Source organism: Mytilus galloprovincialis, chromosome 9 (assembly GCF_965363235.1).
Source record: "Mytilus galloprovincialis chromosome 9, xbMytGall1.hap1.1, whole genome shotgun sequence".
Taxonomy (NCBI): Eukaryota; Metazoa; Mollusca; class Bivalvia; order Mytilida; family Mytilidae; genus Mytilus; species Mytilus galloprovincialis.
The window spans coordinates 42,716,103-42,743,043 of record NC_134846.1 but is presented as its reverse complement, the minus strand read 5'-3'; the positions used below and the strand labels follow the sequence as shown (position 1 = coordinate 42,743,043).

The window sequence follows — 26,941 nt, the reverse complement described above, 5'->3', positions numbered from 1 at the left end:
TACATGCTGTAAAGGGTGAGAAAGAATAATTTGATTAAGAACCTTTTTTATTAAAATATTTTTTTAATCACGGTAAAATAAAATATATGCAGATAATATTTTTTTTCATCAGCTTTTCTGGAGATTTCTGTCAATCTCTAATCTGCAGTATTTTATCAGAACACGGGTTTCCCATTTTGATTTTGGGTCTTACCTTTCTCGATTAATATAAGATTATTTGCAAGAGGATAGAGATAAGAGTAAATGCCTAGATACATAATGATTTGAAGTAGATATTGGCAGGATTTTGACTTTTATTCTTTTTTAAGTAGTATAACCGTAACAGTTATTTAATAGAAAAAAGGACTGCTTTTGACAGAAATAAAAAAGATTGCGGTTGATTCTGAAATTTGAATTTTATTGTGTAAAGATTGTTGTGTGATTTACGTCAGATTGACAATATTTCATGCATGTTTTTGGACAAAAACAAGTGAAAAAAAATACCAAAGGTAGTAGGTCTCATCCGAAATTGTTTCCGCCCGGTCGTTAGAAGACCACAAGTGATCATACTTATTTTTCCCATTCATTCTTTCGGTGTTTAATTTAATACTGTAAAATCTCTCATATAAATGGTAAAACTAGCATCGGTGCGAGATTAGGTATCCTTCAATTTTCATACTGTATTTCACTTTCCTAATTGTTTTAAATGTTTTCAGCTTTTAAATAAATATTTTTTCTTACTTTTTCAGCAAAACAAAATGAAAGGTCTTCAATATAAAACAACTATATTTGTGTTAATCTCCATGACAGCTGGTCATAATGTGCTAAATAACGTGGTAAGTTATTTAAAATTCATAGTTAACAAAAAGTATAAACTATAAGGTCAACTAACTATTTTCACAAAAAAAAAAAAAAAAAAAAAAAAAAAAAAAAAAGTTTTCAAAAATAAATATGAACGAAGCATGCACATAAGAAACATACAAATGACTACAATATACTCAGGGGCTCCCAGTTTGGGCGAATGTCAAGAAATCTTATCTAAAGTACAAACAATCATATATGGTTTCACTCTTTGTAAAAATTATTCTTTTTCACATTTTTTATGAACCAAAAGTTATAATATTTTCGATATTCAGATGTATATCTTCACCTCTCAATGCGTCCAAAATTTCACCAATATCAAATATATCGCTCAATTACGTATCATACTTTGCATTATTAGTATTTCAAATAATAATCTAAATGTTATGTTCTTGAATAAATAAACTCATCATAGATACCAGGATTAAAATTGTATTTTAACGCCAGACGCGCGTTTCGTCTACAAAAGACTCATCAGTGACGCTCGAATAAAAAAATGTTAAAAAGGCCAAATAAAGTACGAGGTTAAAAAGCATTGAAGACCAAAAATTCCTGAAAGTGCTATGTTAATCTGAAGAAAATTGATAGTGGGTTTAAAAGGAAGAGTTGCATTTTGAATTTTGAAAGACTGAAGCATTTGTCAAAATTTTCTTTAAAACGGCAAATTGTTTGAAATTGGCACTAGAGCTGAGTATGCGGCAAGGGCTTTGCTCCTTGTTGAAGGCTATTCGTTGATATATAGTTGCTAATTTCTGTGTCATTTGATTTGTTTGGATAGTTGTTTCATTGGCAATTATACCACATCTTCTTTTTTATATTTTTTAAATATTTTGCCACGAAAAATGTCAGTTTTTAAGGCGATTTCGACAAAAGTTTTTTTTATCGCAATGCCAGCATTAAGGTTTACAAATGAACAAAAATAAGATGAGTAATAAATGATTATATTATAATGAAATAATGCTGCTAATGCTGATAAAATATTTACAAATTGTTTTTTTTTTAGATATCGGAGATGCAAAATGTTGAAAGCCAAACATGTTCAGTTGAATCTTTTGAGGAGAGTAATTTAGTCTGCAATGTACCTGTGGAGAATGGAGTTATCCAAAATAAAGGAATTTGTGAATTGCTACGTAGTGAGGAAATCATAAAAACTATGTACTGTTACCATGGTTATTTGTATATATCATACACGAAACAGCAAGGTATTTAGAACAATCTTAGTTCCAAATTAGTATGAATGAGTAAAGGTTAATAAACAAATAGTTTAGCTCAATCCACTGCGCCGTGTTATAATAAAATACAGTATGAGTAATATTTTTGTAAACATATATATATATATAAATATCAGTTTGAAATATAATGACAGATTAACACATTTATGAAGATAAATTTCTGATTCGATGACAAACGTCTGCGGTGAATCATCCTCGATATAAGATACAAAAAAAAGTTACAAAATGATAGATATTATTATTTTACCTAAAACAATCAAAATCATATTGTACTGGAACATACAACATAAAGGCAAACCAGATATTTCAGCATAAAATCTCGTTGTGATGGAATAAAAAGTGAGGGTTTATTGAGAGGGAGGATTAACCACTTCTTAAAATTATTTTTGATAAAGAAGGGAGGTAACTATATTTTGGTAATTTTACTCTATTCTGTCAATCCAAAACAGACCATCTTGTATGACAAAAACATACATTAATTCTTGCCTATATTTGTTCTTTTCTTTTATTCTTATTTGTGTATTCCGTTCTTGTGTTTTTAGGCAGAGTTAAAAGGGCTACGGTGGAGCAAATGACAGCAATGACAAAAGCGGGCTCTGGTGTTGGAGCCGCATTCAGTCCTCTTGGTGGTGTGATTGGTGGCGCAATCGGATTCTTAGCCTGTATATTTTTCTGCAAAGATTCCGAACCTGAAAAAATAAGTAAGAGCTAATTTATCATGTTATATTCCAGCATAAGGCTATGGTTTACGTGTTCACACAAATATTCAATGGCAAGCAATACCCGTTTTCAGTTTGGTATTTGTTTGTTTTTTTATTTTACAATTTATTGAATATTTTTTCAAACATTTGTACTGTATTAGAGTTTTCTAGATTTACATGAAATAACGTATATATTTTTATAACGATATAAATATAACATATTTTGTCTGAGAAAATGTAACCGCATTTGAAATACCCGGAAAATCCACAGAATCTTATTAGTATTGTAACTCACTTTCATACGTGCTATAAAAATATACAGGCATGTTTAACACATTAATTTCATTTTCCATCTATTTTTAATTTGATTAAAATATATTAATTTGTGTTGTTGTAAGTTAACCTCATGCGATATAATCTTCAAAGGTCAGTATTTGGTAAAAGTAGAGGGAGGAAATTTAAGAAACTTGTCTCGGTCTCTCTTCTTTTTTTTTATTTCCTTTAAAATGATTTTTAGATTACGTCACCGTTTAACAATTACATGTACATCTACTGCTTTGTCTCTGCTGGATAGTTGTCTGATTTGAATCATACTATATCAAATTCTAAAGTACATGTATGTGAGTCTTTGAGATCAATCCGAAAGCGGTACAAAGTATAACATAATCAAATTTGTAAACCATATATATCGTCATTTGAGACTGCATCCACGTTTTCAAGTAAGTTACTACCATTGACGTCAATCATGTATCAAAACAATGAGCGTATCATACATATCAAAATAATTTAATGTAGAGAATTGAAATGTTTTAAAACATATAAAGCACATATTAAAAAGTGATTTCATTCCATTTAAGTAAACAAACCACCGTCTATAACATGTGGATCCCCTCAACCATCAGATAGTATTTTCGCCGAACCATTGACTACGAGCGCTGCTGTCACGTGGGATGATCCTTCATATACTGATCCGGAAGGAGACTCTGTCAGGTAAATTGTAATTTTAAGAAGGACCATGTCTTAAAGTAACAAATAAAAAGTATCACCATTTGTTAACGGGTACATACATCACATTACCTATATGGAAATGGAGCTGTAGATACGTATACAACGTCAAATCGTGATATCATATAGCTTCTAGCATTTTTTCTTTTCATTGAACTTTCAAAAGTTTAAGCAGATGTATACGGGTCAATAAATGTTCCATTTATTTATATATTTGATTTACATGTTTGAATAAAGACACTAAATGTGCGCTTTGATTTTCTAAATATCTAAATAAGATCGACTACATGTATATGTGTTAACCAGCTATATATTGGTGATATATCAGCTTCCCTTGAATCATAATTATAGACATATAGTTTTCAAAATATATGTTACAGAATTTAAAAATTCTATATAGCATACGACGTATATATCTTCCAGATGAAAAGATATTCCAGGGTTTGCATTTTTTAGAGGGTTGCTGCTAAAATGGAAGCTATTAAACCAAGAGTTCCAAGTGCTGATGTTGAAATCAACCATTCATAAATTTTACAGACACTATCACGAGTTTGATGAGCGGTATTGAATATCCGTTTCACAGATGATAACCGAAATGTTCCAATCGTCGTAGTTTAAATATTCAAGAAACACTTTATAACAGATGATAACATTTTTATTCTTCAGCATAAATGGTGGAGAACCTCCATCTGGGTCTTCATTTGAACATGGTTACCATATAATATCATATACTGCCACTGACGTTAATGGGAACATGGCGGTGTGTAGTTTCGGGTTTCGAGTAACGGGTAAGCAACAAATCCTGTCACATCGAAAAATGTAATTGTTAAAATCTTATTCTTCATTAAGAAATTAGTCTTATGTTAAATATTACTAGAACACACCCGCGAAATCGCGGGCATTCATAGCGTAGTTTAAAGTATGTAAAGTGTTGTTGGAAGAATATTGTAAAATATTGAATGACTGGAGAATTTCAGCAAAAGTATCATAGGTTATTGGGGACAGGAAAATGTTTTTTTTTTATCCCTACTCCTTTATTTCCAATTAAAATTCCCAATTTTTGGTTTTCTATCAATTTCAATATGAACATACATTTAGTATGTTATGAACATTTAAGAAAGGAGCCTGTAATTCAGTGGTTGTCGTTTGTTTATGTGTTACAGATATTGTGTTTCGTTAATATTTTGTACATAAATAAGGCTGGTAGTTTTCTCGATTGAATTGTTTTACATTGTCATTTCGGGGCCTTTTTAAACCGAGTATGCGGTATTGTTTTTGCTTGTTGTTGAAGGCCGTACGGTGACATATAGTTGTTAATTTCTGTGTCATTTTGGTCTCTTGTGAAGAGTTGTCTCAACATGGCAATCATACCACATTTTCTTTTTTAAAGCAATCAATGAATTTTGCATAGGCGGAATCAGGGGGGGGGGGGGGGGCTGGGGGCCAAAATTGATTGATTATATAGGGAATCACTGAAGCGTGACAGGAGTAGCCCCCCCCCCCCTTTAGGTCAGTCAGCCCCCCGTTACAAAAAGTTCTGGATCCGCGACTGTTTTGTAAAAACCCGCCCCCTTTCGTGTGAAAAAAATGATTGAATATATAGGGAATCACTGAAGCGTGACTTGAGCAGTCCCCCTAAGGTCAGTCATCCCCCCCTTTACAAAGAGTTTTGGATCCGCCACTGTTTTGTAAAAGATTTAATGACTGGAGAATTTCAGAAAAGGTATCAAAAGTTCACATGAATAATTTTAGCGCTTTAATATCTGTATATTATGAACATTCATTACTACATAAATAAAGTGTATTGATTATATAGGGAATCACTGAAGCGTGACTGGAGCAGGCCCCCTAAGGTCAGTTATCTCCCCCCCCCTTTTACAAAGAGTTCTGGATCCGCCACTGTTTTGTAAAAGATTTAATGACTGGAGAATTTCAGAAAAGATATCAAAAGTTCACATGAATAATTTTAGCGCTTTAATATCTGTATATTATGAACATTCATTACTATATAAATAAAGTGTATGTACTTTCAGTTCTTAGTTTGCTATTCGATCCATGGTGGTCATTGATACAGTATACAGACCCTCTCGGTTTAATAAACACTGTGACCGCCGTGGATTGTAAACTTGAAAATACACTTTATTCGAAGTATACATGTATGTTCACAGTATACAGAAAAATGCAAACCGGAAGTCTAATCTGACTTAAAATTTCGTCCAATGACGGGACAATATCCGGATGCCTTTTTTCTCGTTTTTCTCCCATAATAACTCAATCTGAATAATCATATGAATGGATGACAAATGCAACTACGCACTGTACACAGAGGCGTGTTGATTAATTTGTTGTGGAAAGAAGAGAAGCGACACCAAAAATGAGGTCTTCTCGTTTAATAGTATAGATATTAAGAATTATAGATTTCGAATGGAAAACTGGTGTTATTACAATTTTTACATCAGATGTGACCTTGAGATTTCGAAGCGGTGTTTTATTGCCGTTTGTTTGTTATCCACGAATGTATTACGTATAATTACGCGGATATAATCTGACATCTTCTCTGATGTCCTCATTGAAAGAGTGACTTCTAGATCTACTTGTCTTGATTACTGTAAACATTTAAAAAATTGGAACTAAATATATAATGATAAATATTATTTGTGAGAAGGAAATGAGTGGTTTTTATGTCGTATTTGTGTTGGTTGTGCGTTGTGGTCGTTCATTGACGGATGTGAAGTCATCATCCAGAAAGTGACATCAACTAATATACATCAATGTACCGGAAATGAGTTCAACGCAGACCCCTACCAATCAAATCGCAGAAATTGAACCAAATTGTTACGCAACAGACAACCATTCATTGACATTGTATCAAGATATCTTTTGTAGTACTCATTATAAAATCAAGTTACGTAAATGATAGTCGTCAATTCCCGATTGGAAGTATTTTCACTAGTTTGCGTGCTGATGTTCAGTTATGGAACAGATAGGTTCTTATTCCTGATGCAGTTTTTTTATCGGACATCTGCATTTTCAACTTCGAATATCCTCTATAAATTCGTTAGTTTCTACAATTGAGGTCCGATCGACTTGAATTGACATTCCCAATCACACAATTTTCCCTTTTCCAACGGGTGTTAAGTACAGTTTCTGGTACCAATGGTTTTGCTTATCTGATTTAACAGAACTAATAAACTGTTAAACTTATGCCATATTTCTAATCTAATTTATTGTCATGTAATGATTCTCATAATGTTATTTTTAGTGAATTACTGTCGTGAGAGTCTTTACGTAAAAAATGGATTTGCTGTATGTGATCCTGGAGATAAGATTTATGGAAGTATATGTCAAATTCACTGCAATGATGGATATCAACTGACATCTGACAGTGTATCAACAAAAACATGTGAAGGCACATCCTTCTCTAGCGGGAAGATTGAATGTGAAAGTAAATAGTATTAGATTTTATCTTTATTCGTAAAATATGCATATGATTCAAACATATACTATACAACGTTACATGTAGTTGGTATAAAATAAAAACAAACTCAGTCAGAGAAAAAAAACCTACAGCCTTACTATCTACAACACAAATACAAATATGAAAAATTAGAAGAGGTGGTATGATTGTCAATGAGACCACTCACCACAAGCAAGGGAACAAATGAAACAGAACTAAACGCCTATCGATCACCGTACGACCTCCAACAAGAGCAAAGCCGATATCAAAGCTCCCAAAATGTTAAACAATTCAAACAAGAATTACAGTATTTTTCGTCTAAATAGTCTGCAATAAATTATATTGATATGATATTATCACTGTTTACGGTTGTCAACTGAACTGTATAAATTGTTTTTTAGGAAAGAAATGCGCACTTCCAGTTCCACCTTGCAACGGCAACTATACCTGTACAAATGATTTATATGAATATGATTCTGTCTGCTATCCGAAGTGTAATGGTGGGTACGAGACAGAGATGAGCCGATACTTGAAATGCAATGGAGAAAGCTGGGACGGAATAAATACCATACTTGCCTGTGAAGGTTAAAATACTTGATATCATATCTTTAATTTTTAAAGTTGTCCTAGAAAGTAAATCCTTTCGAGTAGTTTGATTTCATCCCGTTATGATATTTTTGAAATGCAACTTATTCGTATTTAGTAGATCATTAAGACTTAATTTTTCTTATTGATTTTTGAAAGTATTATTTCCTGGTTTAAGCCGTGGTCACACATACACGATTTTTACTACCGTCCGTGACAGGACCATTCCCCATTGAAATTTTTCAAAATTCTAAAAGATCATGTGAATCGTGGCTGAATATTAAAAAAAGTAATTAAAATTTGTTTAGATAACGGGACTATTCCTGAACGGTTTCGGAAAAGACTCGCTTTAGCATTCGCAAGATATGGATGAAGCCTAGACCCATCAGCCAAAAAAAAGCACGACATAGTCACGAATGTTATCCGACTAGACAAAATCGTCTGAGTTTCCACGAATGTTACCAGACAAATCTAAATGTCGGAGATGCTTGTCTGTCCTCTCCCGACCATGTCCAATCCGTAGGTATCTGTTACGAACGTATTCTACTTTCTTAAGACAATATAAGGACATTCCAGATCACTAATTAAGGATAGTAATCCAACTTTTTAAATTGTCGTGTCTTCGCCCAGTCTGACTCAAACGGGAGCCAAAATCTTCACTGTGTTAAGCTGGGGTCACACATTCACGATTTTTAATACCTTCCTTTCTAGGAAAAAGTAAAATTACACAAATACTGAACTCGGGGGGAAATTCAATCGAAAATTCCCTAATCACATGGCAAAATCAAATGACAAAACACATCAAACAAATGTCATATTCCTGACTTGGTACAGGCATTTTGAAATTCCCTATAATAATTTGTTAAAAGTCTGATCAAGATGTTGTAAATCGTGATTTGAAATTAAAATTGTAAAATCTCGACAACAATCAGCTTTTGTCCAGGAAGCGTCAAAATTCAGCCGTTTCCATCCGAACTTATCCACAATTTTTACTGCCGTCCTTGAAAGGACCACTACCAATTTAATTTCTCCAAAATCAGATCACGATCCCGTGAATCGTAGATGGAAATTCATACTTCAATTAAAATTTGTTAAAAAAAAAGTTAATCACGACAACAACCAGCTATTGTTTATGAAGCGTCGTAATTCAATAGGTTCCAACCGAATTTGTCCCGATAATCCCGTTCCCAATGCGATTCGTATCCTATTTGTATCTTCTGCATGGTAAAAAACGCCCTTTCTGTCTTGACAGCGTCCCGATTCTACCAAATGCAGTCCAACAGACAGTGACCAGACAGTGATATCCGTAATGCTGGGTTCACACATTGCTGATTATTGCTCCCGTTTGAGATCAGACAACGATACGACACGATAAATGAAAAAGTCGGATTACTATCCTCAATTATCTGGAATGCCCTATCATTGTCTGAACACAGTCGTTTAAGTTCGTAACAGTTTCCTTCGGGTCGGGAAAGGTCCGAATAGTTCGACGTAGCACACCGATAGTTAGGTGCGTCCCGTAACATTCGGGGAAACTCTCTAGTCTAGTCGGATTACAATCGTGCCTATGTCCATGATGTCGTGACAGATTCTGCTGTATCGGATCAAAATCCTAACAATGTTCTATGTATTCTGAACGGTGTCCTGTGGAACGGGAATGATTTGGAGAAAAATTTTCTTCCGATGGAGTCCAGATTCCATCTAGATCTTGTCGATTGCGAACCGTTTTTGCAGAAACTGTTCCGGAACAGTCCCGTTATTAATACGAAATTGTCAATGATATCCAAGTCAGAGTCCCGACAATTACAGAATACAATACGACTGAGACCAGACAAAGCCGTTTGCAATGCGATAGAGCGGAGCGGACCGTGATAGGATTACGTTCTGACAGTACCTGATCATCCCGAGTATGCCGACTGTTTTCGAACGGATAACTTCCGTCAGCTTTGGTTCACTGTCTGGTCACTGTCTGGTCTCTGTTGGATTACATTCGGTTGAATCGGGACGCAGCCGTGACAGACTCGGTCGAATTTTACCAGGCGAAAGATACAAATTGGATTAGAAGCGGATTGAGAACAGGATTATCGGGATAAATTTGCTTGGAAACGGTTGAATATCGACGCTACCTGAAAAATATCTGATTGTTGTCATGATTAAATTATTTGTTTTACAAATTTAAATTAAAGTTTGAATTTCCATTCACGATTCACAGGATCTTGATCAGACTTTTGACAATTTTTAATCGGGAATGGTCCTGTCAAGGACGGCAGAAAAAATCGTGAATGTGTGACCCCAGCTTTAGAAACCTGTCGGAATATTCGGGATGACCAGGTGCTGTCGCGAAGTTATCCTATCACGATCCGCTGTATTGCAAAACAAACGACTCAGACGTATTATATTTTGTAATTGTTGGGACTCTGACATGGGTAACAGTTTCATATAAATAAGGACTCTCTTCCGCGGAACAGTTTCGACAAGATCAGGATGAAATTTGAACTCATTCGCAGAAAGTTTCTCCATATAATTCCCGTTTCTGTGCGTATGTATAATCACACTTTTTTTAGCAATAATTAAAGAAATTAATAAATGAGAAGTACCAAAGTGACATTTACTACGCTCTGCAGACTAGTTCAGATTGTTTTAACAATTATAATATGATTTTTTTTTCTGAATTAGATGCGGAACCACCTGAGTTTGTTAACTGTCCTACCTCCATAATTCGTTTTGCTGATAGGGGAAGTGACGCGGCAACTAATGTGACCTGGAATGAACCAATCATAATCGACAATTCTGAACTAGGCCAAGCATGTGGGGATAAAACAAAACCTGTATTAAAACAGGTCGAGGGATTGACACCTGGCTCGGCTTTTTCTGAAGGATTTCATTTGATTAAATATGAAGCAACGGATGGGAATGGACTTACAGCTTTTTGCAGTTTTAATGTTATAATTGAAAGTATGTTATAGATAATTATACTTTATTTTCTTTATATCGTAAAAGAGGTATAATGCATTGTCGCAGTCAAAACGTAGGAAAACTAACTAAAGATAAATGCGTTTTGACAAAAAGTAAATGTTCGCACTGCCTTTGTTCAATATTAGACAGATTGATGCTATTCTTGTAGAGCTTTTTATAAACATATCTTCTTCAGCAGCTTGTTTTACCTTTAACATTGCTAAAAAAGAGGGACGAAAGATACCAAAGGGACAGTAAAACTCATAAATCTAAAACAAACTGACAACGCCATGGCTAAAAATGAAAAAGACAAACAAACAACAGCACACATGACACACCATAGAAAACTAAAGAATAAACAACAAGAACCCCACCAAAAAACAAGGGCTGATCTCAGGTGCTTCAGAAGGGTAAACAGATCCTGCTCCACATGTAGCACCCGTCGTGTTGCTTATGTGATAATACATCCGGTAAATAGTCTAATACGGTAGGTCACATGCATGAAAGGGAAGGGGATTGTAGTTACGACGTAAGGAACATATCCGATACCACTTGTGAAATGGTTATTCCATAACGGTCAACCAACTCGTGATGGCGTCCGTAAAATTTACAAAGGGATGATGTCAACTTTACCATTTGGAACTCTTGGTTTAATAGCTTCCTTGTGAGCAGCAACCCTCTATCAAGAAAATCATGATAGGAAATGCCAGAACGGGAGTATCAAAAATAATTGGATACTATAATTTGTATTTTACAGCTATTTCGTGCGACCCATTGATGCCATCTGACAAATTTTTAATCTCGCGATGTCCAACAGGATACACATACGGATCATCCTGCTCGTTTTATTGCTTCCTAAGTTATATTCTTAAAGGCAGTGAAAGTGTCTCTTGTGAGTTAGATAACAGTGGTAAACATGGAGTATGGGCTTGGGCTAATGATACAGAATCATTCTGCGAGAAATTGAGTAAGTTTAACCTATTTTCATGTACATATGTACAATTATTTATTTCATATCACAATTAATAGTCATCAGAATTTTTATTATTTACCCTCGGGACTCCATGACTATATGGGTACGATGATATATGTGATATATATAAAGAAAAAACAATTCTTTTAAATATATTCACATAAACTGTGGGCTTCAACCATTATCTTGTCTATTATTCTTTATCTACATTTCTATGTTTTTTATTTTTATTTTCATTTATATTTATATTGATACATGTATCTTCTTTCAATCATATTTTATAAGATTTAACTGGACAAACTTGCTTTTCAATTATGTTTTCAAAATTCGTATAAAAAAGATTAACTGTTCTATATTTATTAGTGTGTCCAGAATTACCTGCTCCGTCCAATGGTGCCCTTGCCTGTTCGACAGTTTTAGGAAATCAAATTTGCACAATGGCTTGTAATGAAAGATTCCAGACCCCTCTGAAACCGCCTTCAGAGTTCGTGTGTAATGATGAACAAGAATGGATTAATGGAATGCCTCCAAACTGCACAGGTATTTCAATCTTAATTCTATAAGTATTATATCTTGAGATACACTTCACTCAATTCTGTCTATCTATGTAAAAAGATTAGGTTAGAACTTTAAAGTGCTTTAAACTAAGTAATTCATATTCAGTTGAATTTATTTAGTATGTATTTCATTTAGTTATCAACGAATCTAACTATTTTTGTTTTTCTTTATCGAAAACATGCAGCATCATAAATCTCAATCAAATCAAACGAATAAGTAACAAGTATCATATTCATGACTTTGTACATGAATTGTCTTATGTAGAAAATGATCCATTCAACCTGGTGTTATAGCTAGCTGACCCTCTCACTTGTATGACAGTAGCATGAGAGATATAATTGATACCGATTTATTTGAAATGAAAAAAAATGTAATAAAATCATATCATTAACTGTAACAGTTTCTTTTGAATAACGATAACAAGCAAAATTTAAAACATGACCTTGACCTTCAATCTTGATCTCAATTTCAAGGTCATAGGTCAGTGAACTCAAAATGGAAGACCGGAGGTCAATCACTTGTATGGTTGTGGAGAAATACTGATTTGAAATACATAAGGGGAGAAAACTGCTATAAGGGTTAACCAAAACACTTTGACTGAAATAGGTTGAAGCTGCGCCTTATTGTAAACAGTTATTTGGCAAACACATCATATCATTTACTGTCACAGTTTCTGTGGAATAACGATAACAAGCAAAATTCAAAATTTAAAACATGACCTTGACCTTTGAACTTGACCTCAATTTCCTCCAAATGGACCAAGGACTTCATATCAAAAGACTGTAGGCCTCTACGACTTAAAACGTATGAATTTATCCAACAAATCGCCTGTCTTAAATTTTCAAAGGGAAATAACTCCCATAAGATGTCTTCCGATCACTCAAGTCAAAATAAACCAATTCATTCTCGAGAGTAGACGAACAATTTGGTGAAAACAGTTTGCTAAAATCGTTTACGGTTTTAGAGATATAGCGATCACAAGAAAAAGGGGACGCGGGGAGATAACTCCTATAAGAATAAGTGTTCGGTCATACAGGGTGAGTTTTGAAATCTTCATTACTGTACCACATCATTGGCCAAAAAATCCATTCGATATGTTGTAAGACAAAACAGCATCTCAGACGGCAGAAGAAAAAAAATTAATCAAAAGAAAAACAAAAGGTCTTTCCACGAAAAGTGGAAAGACCTAATTTTGTTTTGTTTGGGGTTTTTTTTGGCGGCTTATCGTTTGCTTTTACATGTTTTTTCTGTTTTTCTAATTAATTTTAAGTTTCATAGATTTCAACATGATATTGAATTTCTGGGTTAAGAAGACTTTTTGTTTGTTTTTTTTCTATTCAAAATCACCAGTTAATAATTAACATGCGTCATATATCTAAGCTCAATTATAAAAATGTCAATCTCTGCTTTATCATGACTATTTGTATAAATAGAAAGAAGAAATCCCAACATTATGGTAAAGCCCGGAGAACTGATATATTTTTATTCCGGAGACTGCAGTGATACAACCGTTCAGCAAGGAATCAAAGAACATTTTATAAATGTTATGGAAGATCTTGCTTATAATAGAAACTGGACTAATATCTGTCCGACATTTTGCAACATTAGCGATGTAACAGTAACATGTGGCCCAACAACTGGAAGAAGACGACGCGATAGCGTTGACAGATACTTAAAGCGACTGTTCATCCGATCAACAAATGAAATTACATTGACATTTTCATTAACAATGGCGTGGGTTGATGAAGGTGACTACTGGGCAAATGATGATGAAATAGTTGCTGTTAGTGAAATACTCGAAGAAATGTCGACAAACGGAGATTTTATTTACAATGGACTTTCACCAGCAACGGTAGCGTTTTCGTTCAGCTCTATGGGATGTGAAGAAGGTTCTGTTCCCGATTATTACACAGAAACATGTTGTAAGTGAAATTTTAGTTTTGATTTTATAATTATTAAAAACATTTGGTACCATTAAGTTGTGATTAAACTACAATTCCATACCCTTTTTTCAAATGATACCTACCGAATTATACTAATTACCGGATTTGTTATAACATTAGCGACACGACGTGTGCCGCATGCAGAGCAGGATATCTGCTTACCCTTCTAGAGCAAGTGAGATAACCCCCAGATAACCCCCAGTTTTTTTATTTATGTTGCTTGGGATCAGCTATGCCGTTGTCAGCTTATTTTCGACATTTATGTTTGAGTGTTAATGTCACTTTGTCAGTCTATAAGCAGACACAAACTAAAACATAAATTCTGATTATAGAAAAAGAAGAAAAATACAGGATATATGAGTACACCACAGTTTATTATATACTGATCAAGCTTGCAATATTAGAGTTTTATGACGACGAGGGAACATATAACTATCAAATCCAGGGAAAACATATACCACGGAAAACAATTACGACCGATATTTAAATCTCATATCAAATATTACTATATCTTTTTCTATCCATTGCAACTATACTTGTAATTGATAATTATTGTTTAAACATTTAAGGAGACTTTGGTTTGCTTTTTTATTCAGCTGGTTGTGCTCCGGGCACCCATTTGTTGAAGGCAGCCGAAGAGTGTAACGAGTGTGCCATAGGTTACTATCAAGATGAAGAGTATCAAGCATCTTGTAAACAATGTCCTACTGATATGTCTACTGAAGAGGTTGGGTCTAGCAGCCTTTCAGATTGCAGAGGTGCGTGTATCAAATAAATATCAATGATAAGCCAATGTCTTTTTGGTGTAATCTCCAAATAATCCGAGAATTGTCACATGTACTCTATTCACCGCTTGGTATTTTAAAGTTAAGTTTATTTTTTTTATCATGTTTATTTCTCCACTAGATTTGATAATTCTGTACCAATGAACATAATACACGACAGACTGTTCCTAAATGAATGTTCAATAGAAATCAAATATAGTAACTGAAAATACATACATAAATTTAAAGCTCTTTTTATGATAAAATACAAAAGAGCCGACATGCATGCGTATAAATGACTTTTATGACTTTTGAAATATTGAAATATTTTGACCTCAATCACCACCAAAAAGACACCGATTGCTATTGAATGATGATTTTGGTATTATTAATTTTCTTAGAATGGATAGAATGCTCTTTAAATCCCGAATATATCAACTTTTCTTATCTTTTTTTTAATTGTAGACATTTGTCAACCAGGAACGTACTCGAATACTCGTGTGGTTCCCTGTTCAGTTTGTGGGATTGGGGAATATCAACCATTAAAAGGATCATCCACTTGTTTGAAGTGTACCAAGGGAAAATTTACAACAACTCTAGGTGCCACTAATGTTACAGATTGTAAAGGTATTGATATTAAATGCTTTAATGAAGAAAAAACTGTAGGGAGAACTTTAAAAGATATTAAATGTGAAGCAAGAAGTTTAAATTATTTTTATTTAAGATGCTTTCAGTGTTTTGTTCATACCTGTATCATTGTTTTTTTATTAACGTATGCGTGTTTGAAAGGATGACAATTTTCATAGTTTATCTTTAATACATGTTAGCATAATGATTACACTACTGTGTTTATACTATGACTTATTCATTTCAAGTATTTAACCAATATAACCATTATTTTACAGTGTGTCCAAATATGAAATGCTCGAATTCAATATAAACATCACGAAACAATGTTCGAATATTCAAAGTTTGAATTTGTGTAAGTAATATGTATCAAATTCAAAATCTGATGAATAAAGGAGCAAAGTTATAAAAGGTGTAAAAGGAACGTTTAAATAAAATTGCGCGTTGAAGTCTTTATCCAATAAAACAACATAGCTCACCATTGTCCTCTTTTTCTTGTTATTCATCTCTTACAGATTTTGATGTCATGATTCCCGGAGATGCACAAATCAGCTTTAGTCCAGTTACAACAAGTTCGGATGATTTTGCCCTCACCTTCTGGTTATTTTGCCCTGACAATTGTGATTCACTTATCAATATGAAAATAAAAGGATTCGCATTTGATGTTGGAAAAACTTTGACTGTTTCTCATTCTGGGTAAGTGATGAACATTAAAAAGTTTAGAGAAAATAGACTAATGAAACTCAGGATATCCTCAGAATTAAAAAAAAAATATATGACAATGGTTTGTGAAGGTACTATTGCCTATGTTATTTCCCAACACTTTAAATTTGAAGTACTTAACAAATACCTGATTAATGAATTCCTTTAAGTATTAGAACGTTTCTAAAAATACTCTTTATGAATCAAGTTTATGATAACAGAACTGTATTATGCATATTTCAATATATCTTTGTTTTAGAGAAAATGACATAAAATCGCTTGACGAATTCAAATCTAAGACCTGGATCAAAATTATTTTTGCTTGGACACAGTCAAAGACTGAGCTAAAAGTGCATGTGAATGACGAAATGGTATTGACCAAAGTGTTTTCTGGTGGTATTGACGGTAGTTTGGCTATTGGAGATAAATTAGAAATATTTTCCTCAGCGCATAGTAAGTATCCATAGTGTAGTACGTACACTTCGAACACACTTGGAACAATAAGCTTTTCAAGTGTATTACAATTCAGAGAGTAGTAAGACAACACAATTTGCAATGTTCAATATTACATAGCATATATATTCAGTGATGACTGAAATTTGTTTTTCTTCAGATTTCGTTTGACCGATTATATTAACGAATATTTGCCATTTTTTCGTAAACATAACCCTCTTCTTCTTAAATATGAAAAAGATTTATCACCGGGTTTGTACTTACATAAACAACAATACAGGATCTGCTTAATCCGAATCAACCACTGTGAGTTTCGTGTTATATCTTTAATTTCCGATGTGTTGTTTTGTATACCTTTGTCGTGTTTGGTCTTTTTTCAATGGCATTGTTAGTTAGTTAGACCACCCCTTTGGATTCTTCCGATTCTCCTTACTGCAGAGTGCGTTTACAATGTTCAAAGTTTAAATCCCTTTCAAGTAATAATTTTGAAAGTCATAAAATTCTAATAAAAAAAAAACGAACTCACTAATTTACAAATGAAAATAGCCAAATATACAGAAATAAGATTGTGATACGCATTGAATGTAAATCTTAGATTTTATAATTATTTAAAATTCAACCGAACTTTAACGAGTTTCAAATGTCGACGTAATTTTGGTTTCTTTTTTAGAAATTTACTTGTCAGGGTTAGTACTGCACACGCATATCACATCAGCTATCTATACTAGAACTTGCACACCAGTGACAACAGATGCAGTATACACGATGGCAGATTTTCTGACCATTGAAAACAGTGACATTGAACAAGTGGAATCTCAATGTGATGGTAATAATATTATAAAAACATATATTGCAAATAATATTGCAAAAACATTTCAACTGCCACTTCTTGTTAAGGTATCTTCCACGAGACGAGGGTATCGCCAGCCCAGTTGTAAGCCCTTTTTTTGTTGAAATGAATTAGCATTGCCAAGATCATAATAATAAATTAACTGTTTACAAAACTTTGAATCATCTGGATATTGGTTCATCCATGCTCATCAGCTTTTTACTTTATTTGCCCTACTTTCGTTTTTATTTCGAGGTTGACTGATGGGTGTTTTTTTTTTAGACAAAATGTGCATCCGGCATACACACTTTTCAGACAGGTAGTTTTAATAAGTATTTTTGGTAGGATTATTTATCATGTTTATCTAAATGATGTTTTAAACGAAATTAAAAAAATTGAAACATTCAGTGATAGTAAGTTGTACTGAAAATAAAATTGGCCACATTTCCTTATTATTTAGCTCACCTGGCTCAAAGGGCCAATTGAGCTTTTCTCATCACTTTGTGTCCGGCGTCCGTCGTCCTCCGTCGTCGTTAACTTTTACAAAAATCTTCTCCTCTGAAACCACCGGGCCAAATTTAACCAAACTTGGCCACAATCATCATTTGGGTATCTTGTTTAAAAATTGTGTCCGGTGACCAAGCCGACTTACCAAGATGACCACCATGGCTAAAATAGAACATAGGGGTAAAATGTAGATTTTGGCTTATATCTCTAACACCAAAGCATTTATGCAAATCTGACTTGGGGTAGAATTGTTTATCAGGTCAAGGTCTATCTACCCTGAAACTTTCAGATGAATCGGACATCCCGTTGCTGGGTTGCTGTCCCTGCATTGGTAATTTTAAGGAAATTTTGCCGTTTTTGGTTATTATCTTGAATATTATTATAAATAGAGATAAACTTTAACAGCAATAATGTTCATCAAAATAGGATTTACAAATAAGTCAACATGACCAAAATGGTTAGTTGACCCCTTAAGGAGTTATTGCTTTTATAGGCAATTTTTAACCATTTCTTGTAAACCTGTGTAATCTTTTACAAAAATCTTCTCCTCTGAAACTACTGGACCAAATAACCCTAAAATTGACCACAATCACCATTGGAATATCTAGTTTAAAAAATGGGTCCGGTGACCCGGCCAACCAACCAAGATGGATAAAAATAGAACATAGGGGTAAAATGCAGTTTTTGGCTTCTATCTCAAAGCATTTAGAGCAAATCTGACGTACAATTGTTTATCAGGTCAAGATCTAACTGCCCTGAAATTTTCAGTTGAATCGGACAACCCGTTGTTAGGTTGCTGCCCCTAAATTAGTAATTTAAAGGAAATTTTGCTGTTTTTGGTTATTATTTTATATATCATTATAGATAGAGATAAACTGTAAGAAGCAATAATGTTCAGCAAAGTAAGATTTACAAATAAGTCAACATGACCATAATGGTCAGTTGACCTCCTAAGGAGTTATTGCCCTTTATAGTAAATTTGTAACAATTTTAATAAAATTTGTAATTTTTTACTAACTTTTTCCACTGTCACTACTGGGCCCAGTTCATTATAGATAGAGGTAATTGTAGGCAGCAAGAATGTTCATTAAAGTAAGATCTACAAACACATCACCATCACCAAAACACAATTTTGTCATGAATGATTATGAATCCACCTGTGTCCTTGGTTTAAAATGCACATAGACCAAGGTGAGCGACACAGGCTCTTTAGAGCCTCTAGTTTTGAAGACTTGTTACAATTTACAGTATAACATTTTGTAAAGACACATGGTTCACGTCAATGGTATATTGTCATGTTGCTGTCATTTTGTTATTTAGCTGTCGAGGAAGTACAAAACGCATCTTCTTTAATCTATATTTTTTCAAATAATCTTAACAAAGTACAATTAAAATAACTGTTATGAGGGGGGGGAAGTAAAATGTCCTGATTTAGATAAGTTTCGACGCATATGTTACCCATGTAATTAAACACTATAGACATAATGAATTATATGACAAGTCTATTGTATAAATTAGTGATCATGTGAAGTGAATTAAACTAAATATTGTTGGGAAAAATTACTGCAGATATCTAAAACGTCTATCAAGCTTTTTGTTACATCTTACTGCAAACGATTCTTTCAAATTTTAATCAAGATCATTATCGCATTTCAGAAATAAACGAGTGCACTTCAAATCCGTGTGGAGACGGCAACATTTGCTACAACAAGAAAAATGGTTATAATTGTACCTGTTTAAGTGGATACAGAGGTAGTAACTGTCAGACACCACCAGACTTCTGTTTAGGAAATAACTGTTCTAATGGAGCTACGTGTGAGAGCCAGCAAACAAATTATACTTGTTTATGTGCATTTGGATATAAAGGTCCTTTCTGTCAAAAAGAAATAGGTAATAGCTTTAAAGAAAATTGATTTCTAGGTAAAAGTAAAGCAGTATGAATATTGTAAAAGTTTTTTTTAAAGATCTTCGACTGTTGCATAAAATTAATGTGTTGTTTTCATTTATAAAGTTGAATTTTAATTTAGAAATAAACAGTAAACCTTTTTTTTATTGAACTTGATTTTGATATATTCTACGCAGCAATGTTTCCTAATTATACAAATTGACATTATTTAATAACATTAACATAATTTAGTCAATGGTGGATGGAGTACCTATTCAGGATGGTCTGAGTGTTCAAAGTCCTGTGAAGGTGGTACTAGATCACGTGTTAGATTTTGTGACAGTCCAGCTCCTGAACCAGAGGGACAATTTTGCATTGGAAGTGACACTGAAGTTGGAAATTGTAATACTGATCCATGTCCAGGTATTACTTTTTAATATTTAACATGGTAATATATTGATAAATATTCTGTGTTTTAATTAGCATAGAACGGGCATGATGATTGTGAGAACCTGATGTTAGGCTTTATATTTTGACTTCTGAACAGCGGTAAACTACTGTTGCCTTTATTTACAATAAAATTGTAGTTACACAAGCAACAGTATTTGAACTTTGAATTATGGATCTATAGTAGTTGACAGTATTTGACAGTCCTCTTTAACTTCGTTCTTTTTTTTGCCTCTTATAACTATTTTTTTAATTTAGCGCAACTGTTGGGTCTTATGCAGACGGAACGCGTGTTTGGCGTATGCAAAATATCATCTTGGTATCTAAACCGAGTTTCTTATCGTTAATGTGTTTGGCATTTAAACACTCGTTTCGCTCATTTGCCTTTTTCGTGTAATTCAATAACTGATACCGATTTTCGCCTTTTGTCATTTTTGTTTGTTGTTTACAATGATTTTTTTGTTTACGTTTTTGCAGTTTGTAAACCATACTATCAAATACAACAGTTCAAGAACGATTTTAATTGTACAATAATTAATGAAAATATATCATGCACTGTGACGTGTAAAGATGAATATGTTTTTTTACCTGAACAACCACCAAATGATATATATGAATGTGGAAATAATACTAACTACATGTGGACAGATACGCCACCATCTTGTGCTCGTGAGTATTGAGAGAGTTGTGCTACCTTTTTGCAATATGACATTGATTTAAATCAATGAATATAGTATTAAAATTAAATTGCCGTAGAACAACCCTTTAATATAAAAGAGAAGATGAGGTATGATTGCCAATGAGATAACTCTCGACAAAAAACCAAATGGCACAGACATTAACAGCTATAGGTCACCGTAATGCCTTCAACAATTAGTATAACTATTTTACTCAATAGTATATAATTGTTTTTAATACATAGAAGGTATACGTTGAACATAAAGCCAGGAAATACTTTTGGAAAACATTTTATATTGACTTAATCGATATCCAAATTTTGATTATTTAGACGATGCTTGATATAAAATAAATACTGTAAACCTAATATTTGTGTCAGTTATCCGTTTCTTGCCAATTTCACAGTGATACTTTTACCGATAAGCTTCGGGTTTCTTTAAAAGAAGATCCAAGTATAACATAATCGCGTCGACATGTTTCAATTTATTTTAAATACAATCCACGAAAATAACTTGGTTACAGAAACTCTATCAAATGCAACCAAACCCCTCCATTCAGATACTTTTTATATTTGTTTAACTATTCAAACAAACCTTATTCCAAAATTTACTGTGTAATTATTTCAATTGTGTTCATCGTTTGAGCGTGAATAATGTTTTAGTTTATTTTGTAAATTATAGAACTCTCTCAGAAATAAATGATAATGCATTTCTTATTACATTCTGATCAGCAATTGGTCTTCCAATACATCTCCAAACAAAGTATGCAATCAAATATGACTCCTCTGCATGCACAAATGAAGATGAAATAAAGAATGAGATGACATCTCGAGTACAAAGTCTAGAGTGCGTTGAAAGTGCAACATGTCAAGTATCTGTAGATACAAATAGCTGTGGTAGCGGTGTTGGCAGAAGACGAAGATCTACATCAGAACTTGAAGTTATTGTTACTTTCACTTCGACGCTTTCTGATAGTAATGATTTGGATATGGACGCCTTTTATGCATCAAAAATAGGTATTGATTCAACATTGATGGATTGGAAACAGAATTTGATAATATTTCTTATGAGTAATTCATACAATTTGCTGCAGTTAGTTTTAGAATATATGTTTTGTTTAATTTCTTCAATTATTTACAACAATTTGACATTAGTCCAAGCTTACTATTCATGTTTTAAGAAATGGATCTTTGTAAAATATTTGATTTGATCATTTTCAAAAGATAAGAATTTTAGAACGTCTCATGGCGATGTTTCCATAGATTTTTTTTCAGGGAATGCTTCATCTGTTGATACATATTGTGAACGTTTTATGCACATTTTGATACATTTACCTACGTCAAAAGACATGTATACCTCGGATATAATGTCAAATCATAAAAAAAAACTTCTTTTTTCGTTGTAGAGTGCAATTTGGGTTCTTTGACCTTTATTGTAATCGACTTTTAATTCTTACTTTTTTACTACAATAAGAAGAGGTTTTTTTATCTAATGTGAAACTTAATTAGTCTTAAATGGTATAAACGTCAATTTAAATTTCTATTTTCAGTTTCACAAGAGCTAGCTGAGCTAATCAATATATACACAAACCAAGTTACAACAGCACAACAAATGATCAACAACACGGACTTTTATACTATAGATGTCAATGGTGACATATATACAACAAATTTTTCGAACATCAACTTTACGTCTACTGTTAGCTGTTCTCCAGGAAAAGTAGAATATCAAGCAGTTTGTGGTAAGAGCGCTTACGTGTATATACAGGATTCTGACAAAGTGACAAAACAAATCTTTAAAACATATTTAACTTAATAACGTATACTGCAGTTGTGTGAGACTCAAATGTTGAAAGATACACAGATATCATGCTTAAATGTCATTCATGCATTTCGTCTGGCGAAAACACGTCAGTGGCACTTTAATTGAAAAAAATGTAAGACCGAATCAATACAAAGACAAAGAAGAGCATAGAAAATCTAATGGTCAAACAAAAAATAAGTAAAACTTTAGAATTTGGATTTGTTTATAAACTTTTTGGGCAATAGATTTACTCAAAAATAACATAATAGCTATATTTCATGTAAACACATGAGTGCTGACTACTGTAATAGCAATACCTCCGGGGACAAAACTTCCACCCGTGATATCATCGGTCCAGTAGTTGCTAAAAGTTAATAACTATTGTATTTATTTTTCTCGAACAAGACAAAAAATAGTAATGTCTAAATGCTACCTGCTTATAACATGTCATACACATTTTTATATCAAGTTCAGTAGCATTTTAGGGAAACATATCTTCATCATAAGAATCCAAGTGCCATAAAATAAATAATCAATATCTGAATATCATAAACATATATAGCGATAATACAAGTTTATGATTAATTTTCCACTGGGTCAGTAGGTTTTCTGTTAACAAGGAACTCAGTGAAGTATATCAAACAAGTTAAACAAGTAAAACAACCGTAAACAACAGTAATAAATTATTTCTTTGAAAACAAAAATTATCGCTTTATGAGTCGTCGGGATTGGCAACAATAAAAGGTACTTTCATGAGGCAGTTATCTAATTATCGGTTCTGAATAGAAATATGTAAATTTTTAATTAAGTTGCATGTCCAACTGGCACATACTGGAGTGACGGATTTTGTATATTGTGTCCTGTCAGAACCTACCAGAATGAGACTGGGCAGCAAAAATGTGAAGATTGTCCAAATGGGTATACCACATTGTATACAGCTTCCAGAAATGTAACTGATTGTTCCGGTAAGTTGCAAATAAGGCTTAGCGGAATGTCCTTTTTTTCATATAACTCCATATTTAGAAAATAAATCCCTCATATTGTTTCGATTGTATGCATAATTTTACTCGTGTAAGTTGCCCTTACTTGACCGAGTACTAAGATGTCCTAAAGCTGTGAAGGCAAAAAATATAATCTAGAGTCAAAGTCAGTTATATCAAAATAGTACATTGCAAAGAGAGAGTTCACAAGCAAAACCATGATTATCAATGTTGGATTGACATAACCTGTAAAAGTAAACGCGAATGATATGATTATGATAGATTATGGATAAAAAAAATATTGGACTTTATGATCAAATAAGATGCTATATAATGATATATAAGCGAATAAACAAATAGTTTATAAAAGTTTTGTTTCATTCCCGATGTGATTTATATGTATATGATCACCTCTAAAAAGTGACAAACATTCATAGTGTTTTCTTACAATAATTTTTTCTGATATGAACTCTTGGTTTTATCAATTTCTCTAAAGTTTATTTAAGATTACATTTAACTATCATTTTAGAAAACAGCACCGCAATTAATTTATCTACATCATCAAGTGCGAGTGCATCTACTACAAGTTCTGCCTCTACTACAAGTTATGCCTCTACTACAAGTTATGCCTCTACTACAAGTTCTGACTCTACTACAAGTTCTGCCTCTACTACAAGTTCTGACTCTACTACAAGTTCTGCCTCTACTACAAGTTTTGCCTCTACTACAAGTTCTGCCCCTACTACAAGTTCTGCCTCTACTACAAGTTCTGACTCTACTACAAGTTCTGCCTCTACTACAAGTTTTGCCTCTACTACAAGTTCTGCCCCTACTACAAGTTCTGCCTCTACTACAAGTTCTGACTCTACTACAAGTTCTGCCTCTACTACAAGTTTTGACTCTACTACAAGTTCTGACTCTACTACAAGTTCTGCCTCTACTACAAGTTCTGCCCCTACTACAAGTTCTGCCTCTACTACAAGTTTTGCCTCTACTACAAGTTCTGCCCCTACTACAAGTTCTGCCTCTACTACAAGTTCTGACTCTACTACAAGTTCTGCCTCTACTACAAGTTTTGCCTCTACTACAAGTTCTGCCCCTACTACAAGTTCTGCCTCTACTACAAGTTCTGACTCTACTACAAGTTCTGCCTCTACTACAAGTTTTGACTCTACTACAAGTTCTGACTCTACTACAAGTTCTGCCTCTACTACAAGTTCTGCCCCTACTACAAGTTCTGCCTCTACTACAACTTCTATCACAACTATGTTTACTGGAACAGCAAATGGCTCGTCAAATGTGTCGAATTCACATGATGTTAAAGAAAAAGACGAGGAAGATAATTCTGGTAAATTTTACAAGTTTATTTTGAGCAAAATCAAATAGTCTGTTTAGTTTGGTGCATAAAAGTAACAGTTTAAGAAGTCCCTTTTGGAACATGACAACATGTTATTTAAATAAGTCTTGTCACAATTACTATTAGACATCTGCAAGTTAGCTAGGGAGGGCTATATAGCGATAACTTATTCAGGATAGAAGGAAAAAATCACAAAGAATATTTGAATTGGTGTTTTCCTCGGTTTTAGTTTGTAATCTGGTTTTGTTTTCTCTCAATCGATTTATGACTTTTGAACAGCGGTATACTAATGTTGCCTTTATGAAATAGAACCATGAAGACCATGTTCAACAAGTATATCTTAGAGAACATAATGATGATTTTCAATATTTGCAAAATTCAAATAGTTTGGTATTCCAAAATCAAATGCAGTGTATAAGTAAATAGTTCAATACATTTTGTTAGAATAATTTTTACGATTGATTTTTTGTTTTGTTTCAGACTTCACAACAATCATCATTCCAGTAATAGTTGTAACTATACTAGTTGTTACAACTCTACTGACGTCAATTGCATTGCTTAAATATAGAAAATATGTCAGGTTTGTGTTAACTTGCCATATTAACGCCTGCATCATTATCTTTGTAATTATTCCGACAACACATTCTTAACTAAATGTTTAAATTAGCGAACCGTTTTTCAACATAAGACATGTACCAGTGTAGAAGTTAAATATACTTGCGACCAAAAATAGGTTAATTCATCTTTGCCGTCATTTAAGATTTGTTATAGTCTAATTAAAAGAAATCTAAAGGAATTTGAAGTGCAAACTGCTGGTTAAATTGAAAATAAAAGGGAATTATTAAATACAAAAAAGCAGATCTTTTTTTTTAAACTTCAAAGGGACACAGAAATAGAAAGAATCGTCAATGCATAAAAAAGTAATATTTACATGAATGATAAAGTTATTGTCATAATGAAAATCATAAGGCAATATAAATGCAAGCAATATAAATATTAAAAAGATAGTGGAAATGACTTGCATTGAATGTAATATTTTTCACATGTTTCAGGAGGACAAATAGACAAAAGCTTACTAAACGCCATAGCATTGCTAGTTTGAATATGGTTAACCCAACCCTGTCAGTAAAACCGGATGTCTACGGTCTGCCGCCTATCAGTACAAGCTAGTTCTCTGCAAACAGAAACTATTCAGATTTAATAAAAAATATTGACATTGGTAATTTAGTTTACCACCAAAAAATGAAAAAGGAAGTTGAATGTTTAATTCCTGAGGACTAATTTACTTTTTACATATATAGAACCTGTTGAACAATATGAAGAATTTATCGGTATTAATGAAAAACATATTAAATACAAAATTTTGATCTAGACTTTTGGATTTTCTTTTTTTTTTTAAATTGCTGTAGATTTAATTCTCAAATCAGTCTAGCTGTATTGTGTAATAATATACAATTATCATGAATTAAACATTTTCCCACTGATTTTTATTGTAGTTAAACCAGTCAAAGTTTACAGGCGGGTGGAGATGGGGATGTTGATGCCAGAAAATAAGTTTCCGCCACATTATGAATGTGCCTGTCCTACGTCAGGAGCATATAGTGCAGTGGTTGTCGTTGCTTCATGTCTGTCATTTTTGTTTTGGTGTATTATAACTTAGA

The 26,941-nt window shown here is 33.2% G+C and overlaps 1 protein-coding gene across 1 annotated transcript; it reads left to right on the top strand.

The window, feature by feature from the left end:
- The first annotated feature begins 733 nt into the window (after positions 1–733).
- LOC143045036 (uncharacterized) lies at positions 734–26,782 on the top strand. Its single transcript, XM_076217319.1, has 25 exons — positions 734–815; positions 1,844–2,042; positions 2,615–2,773; positions 3,631–3,763; positions 4,445–4,566; positions 7,041–7,223; positions 7,637–7,819; positions 10,497–10,775; positions 11,533–11,742; positions 12,112–12,288; positions 13,740–14,228; positions 14,846–15,007; positions 15,479–15,640; positions 16,156–16,336; positions 16,602–16,795; positions 17,466–17,621; positions 19,788–20,021; positions 20,269–20,439; positions 20,941–21,132; positions 21,872–22,156; positions 22,690–22,881; positions 23,753–23,908; positions 24,453–25,271; positions 25,761–25,860; positions 26,333–26,782. Exons 1-25 carry the CDS (start codon positions 738–740, stop codon positions 26,448–26,450), a joined length of 5,334 nt encoding a protein of 1,777 aa, XP_076073434.1. The 5' UTR covers positions 734–737; the 3' UTR covers positions 26,451–26,782.
- Positions 26,783–26,941: the final 159 nt, after the last annotated feature.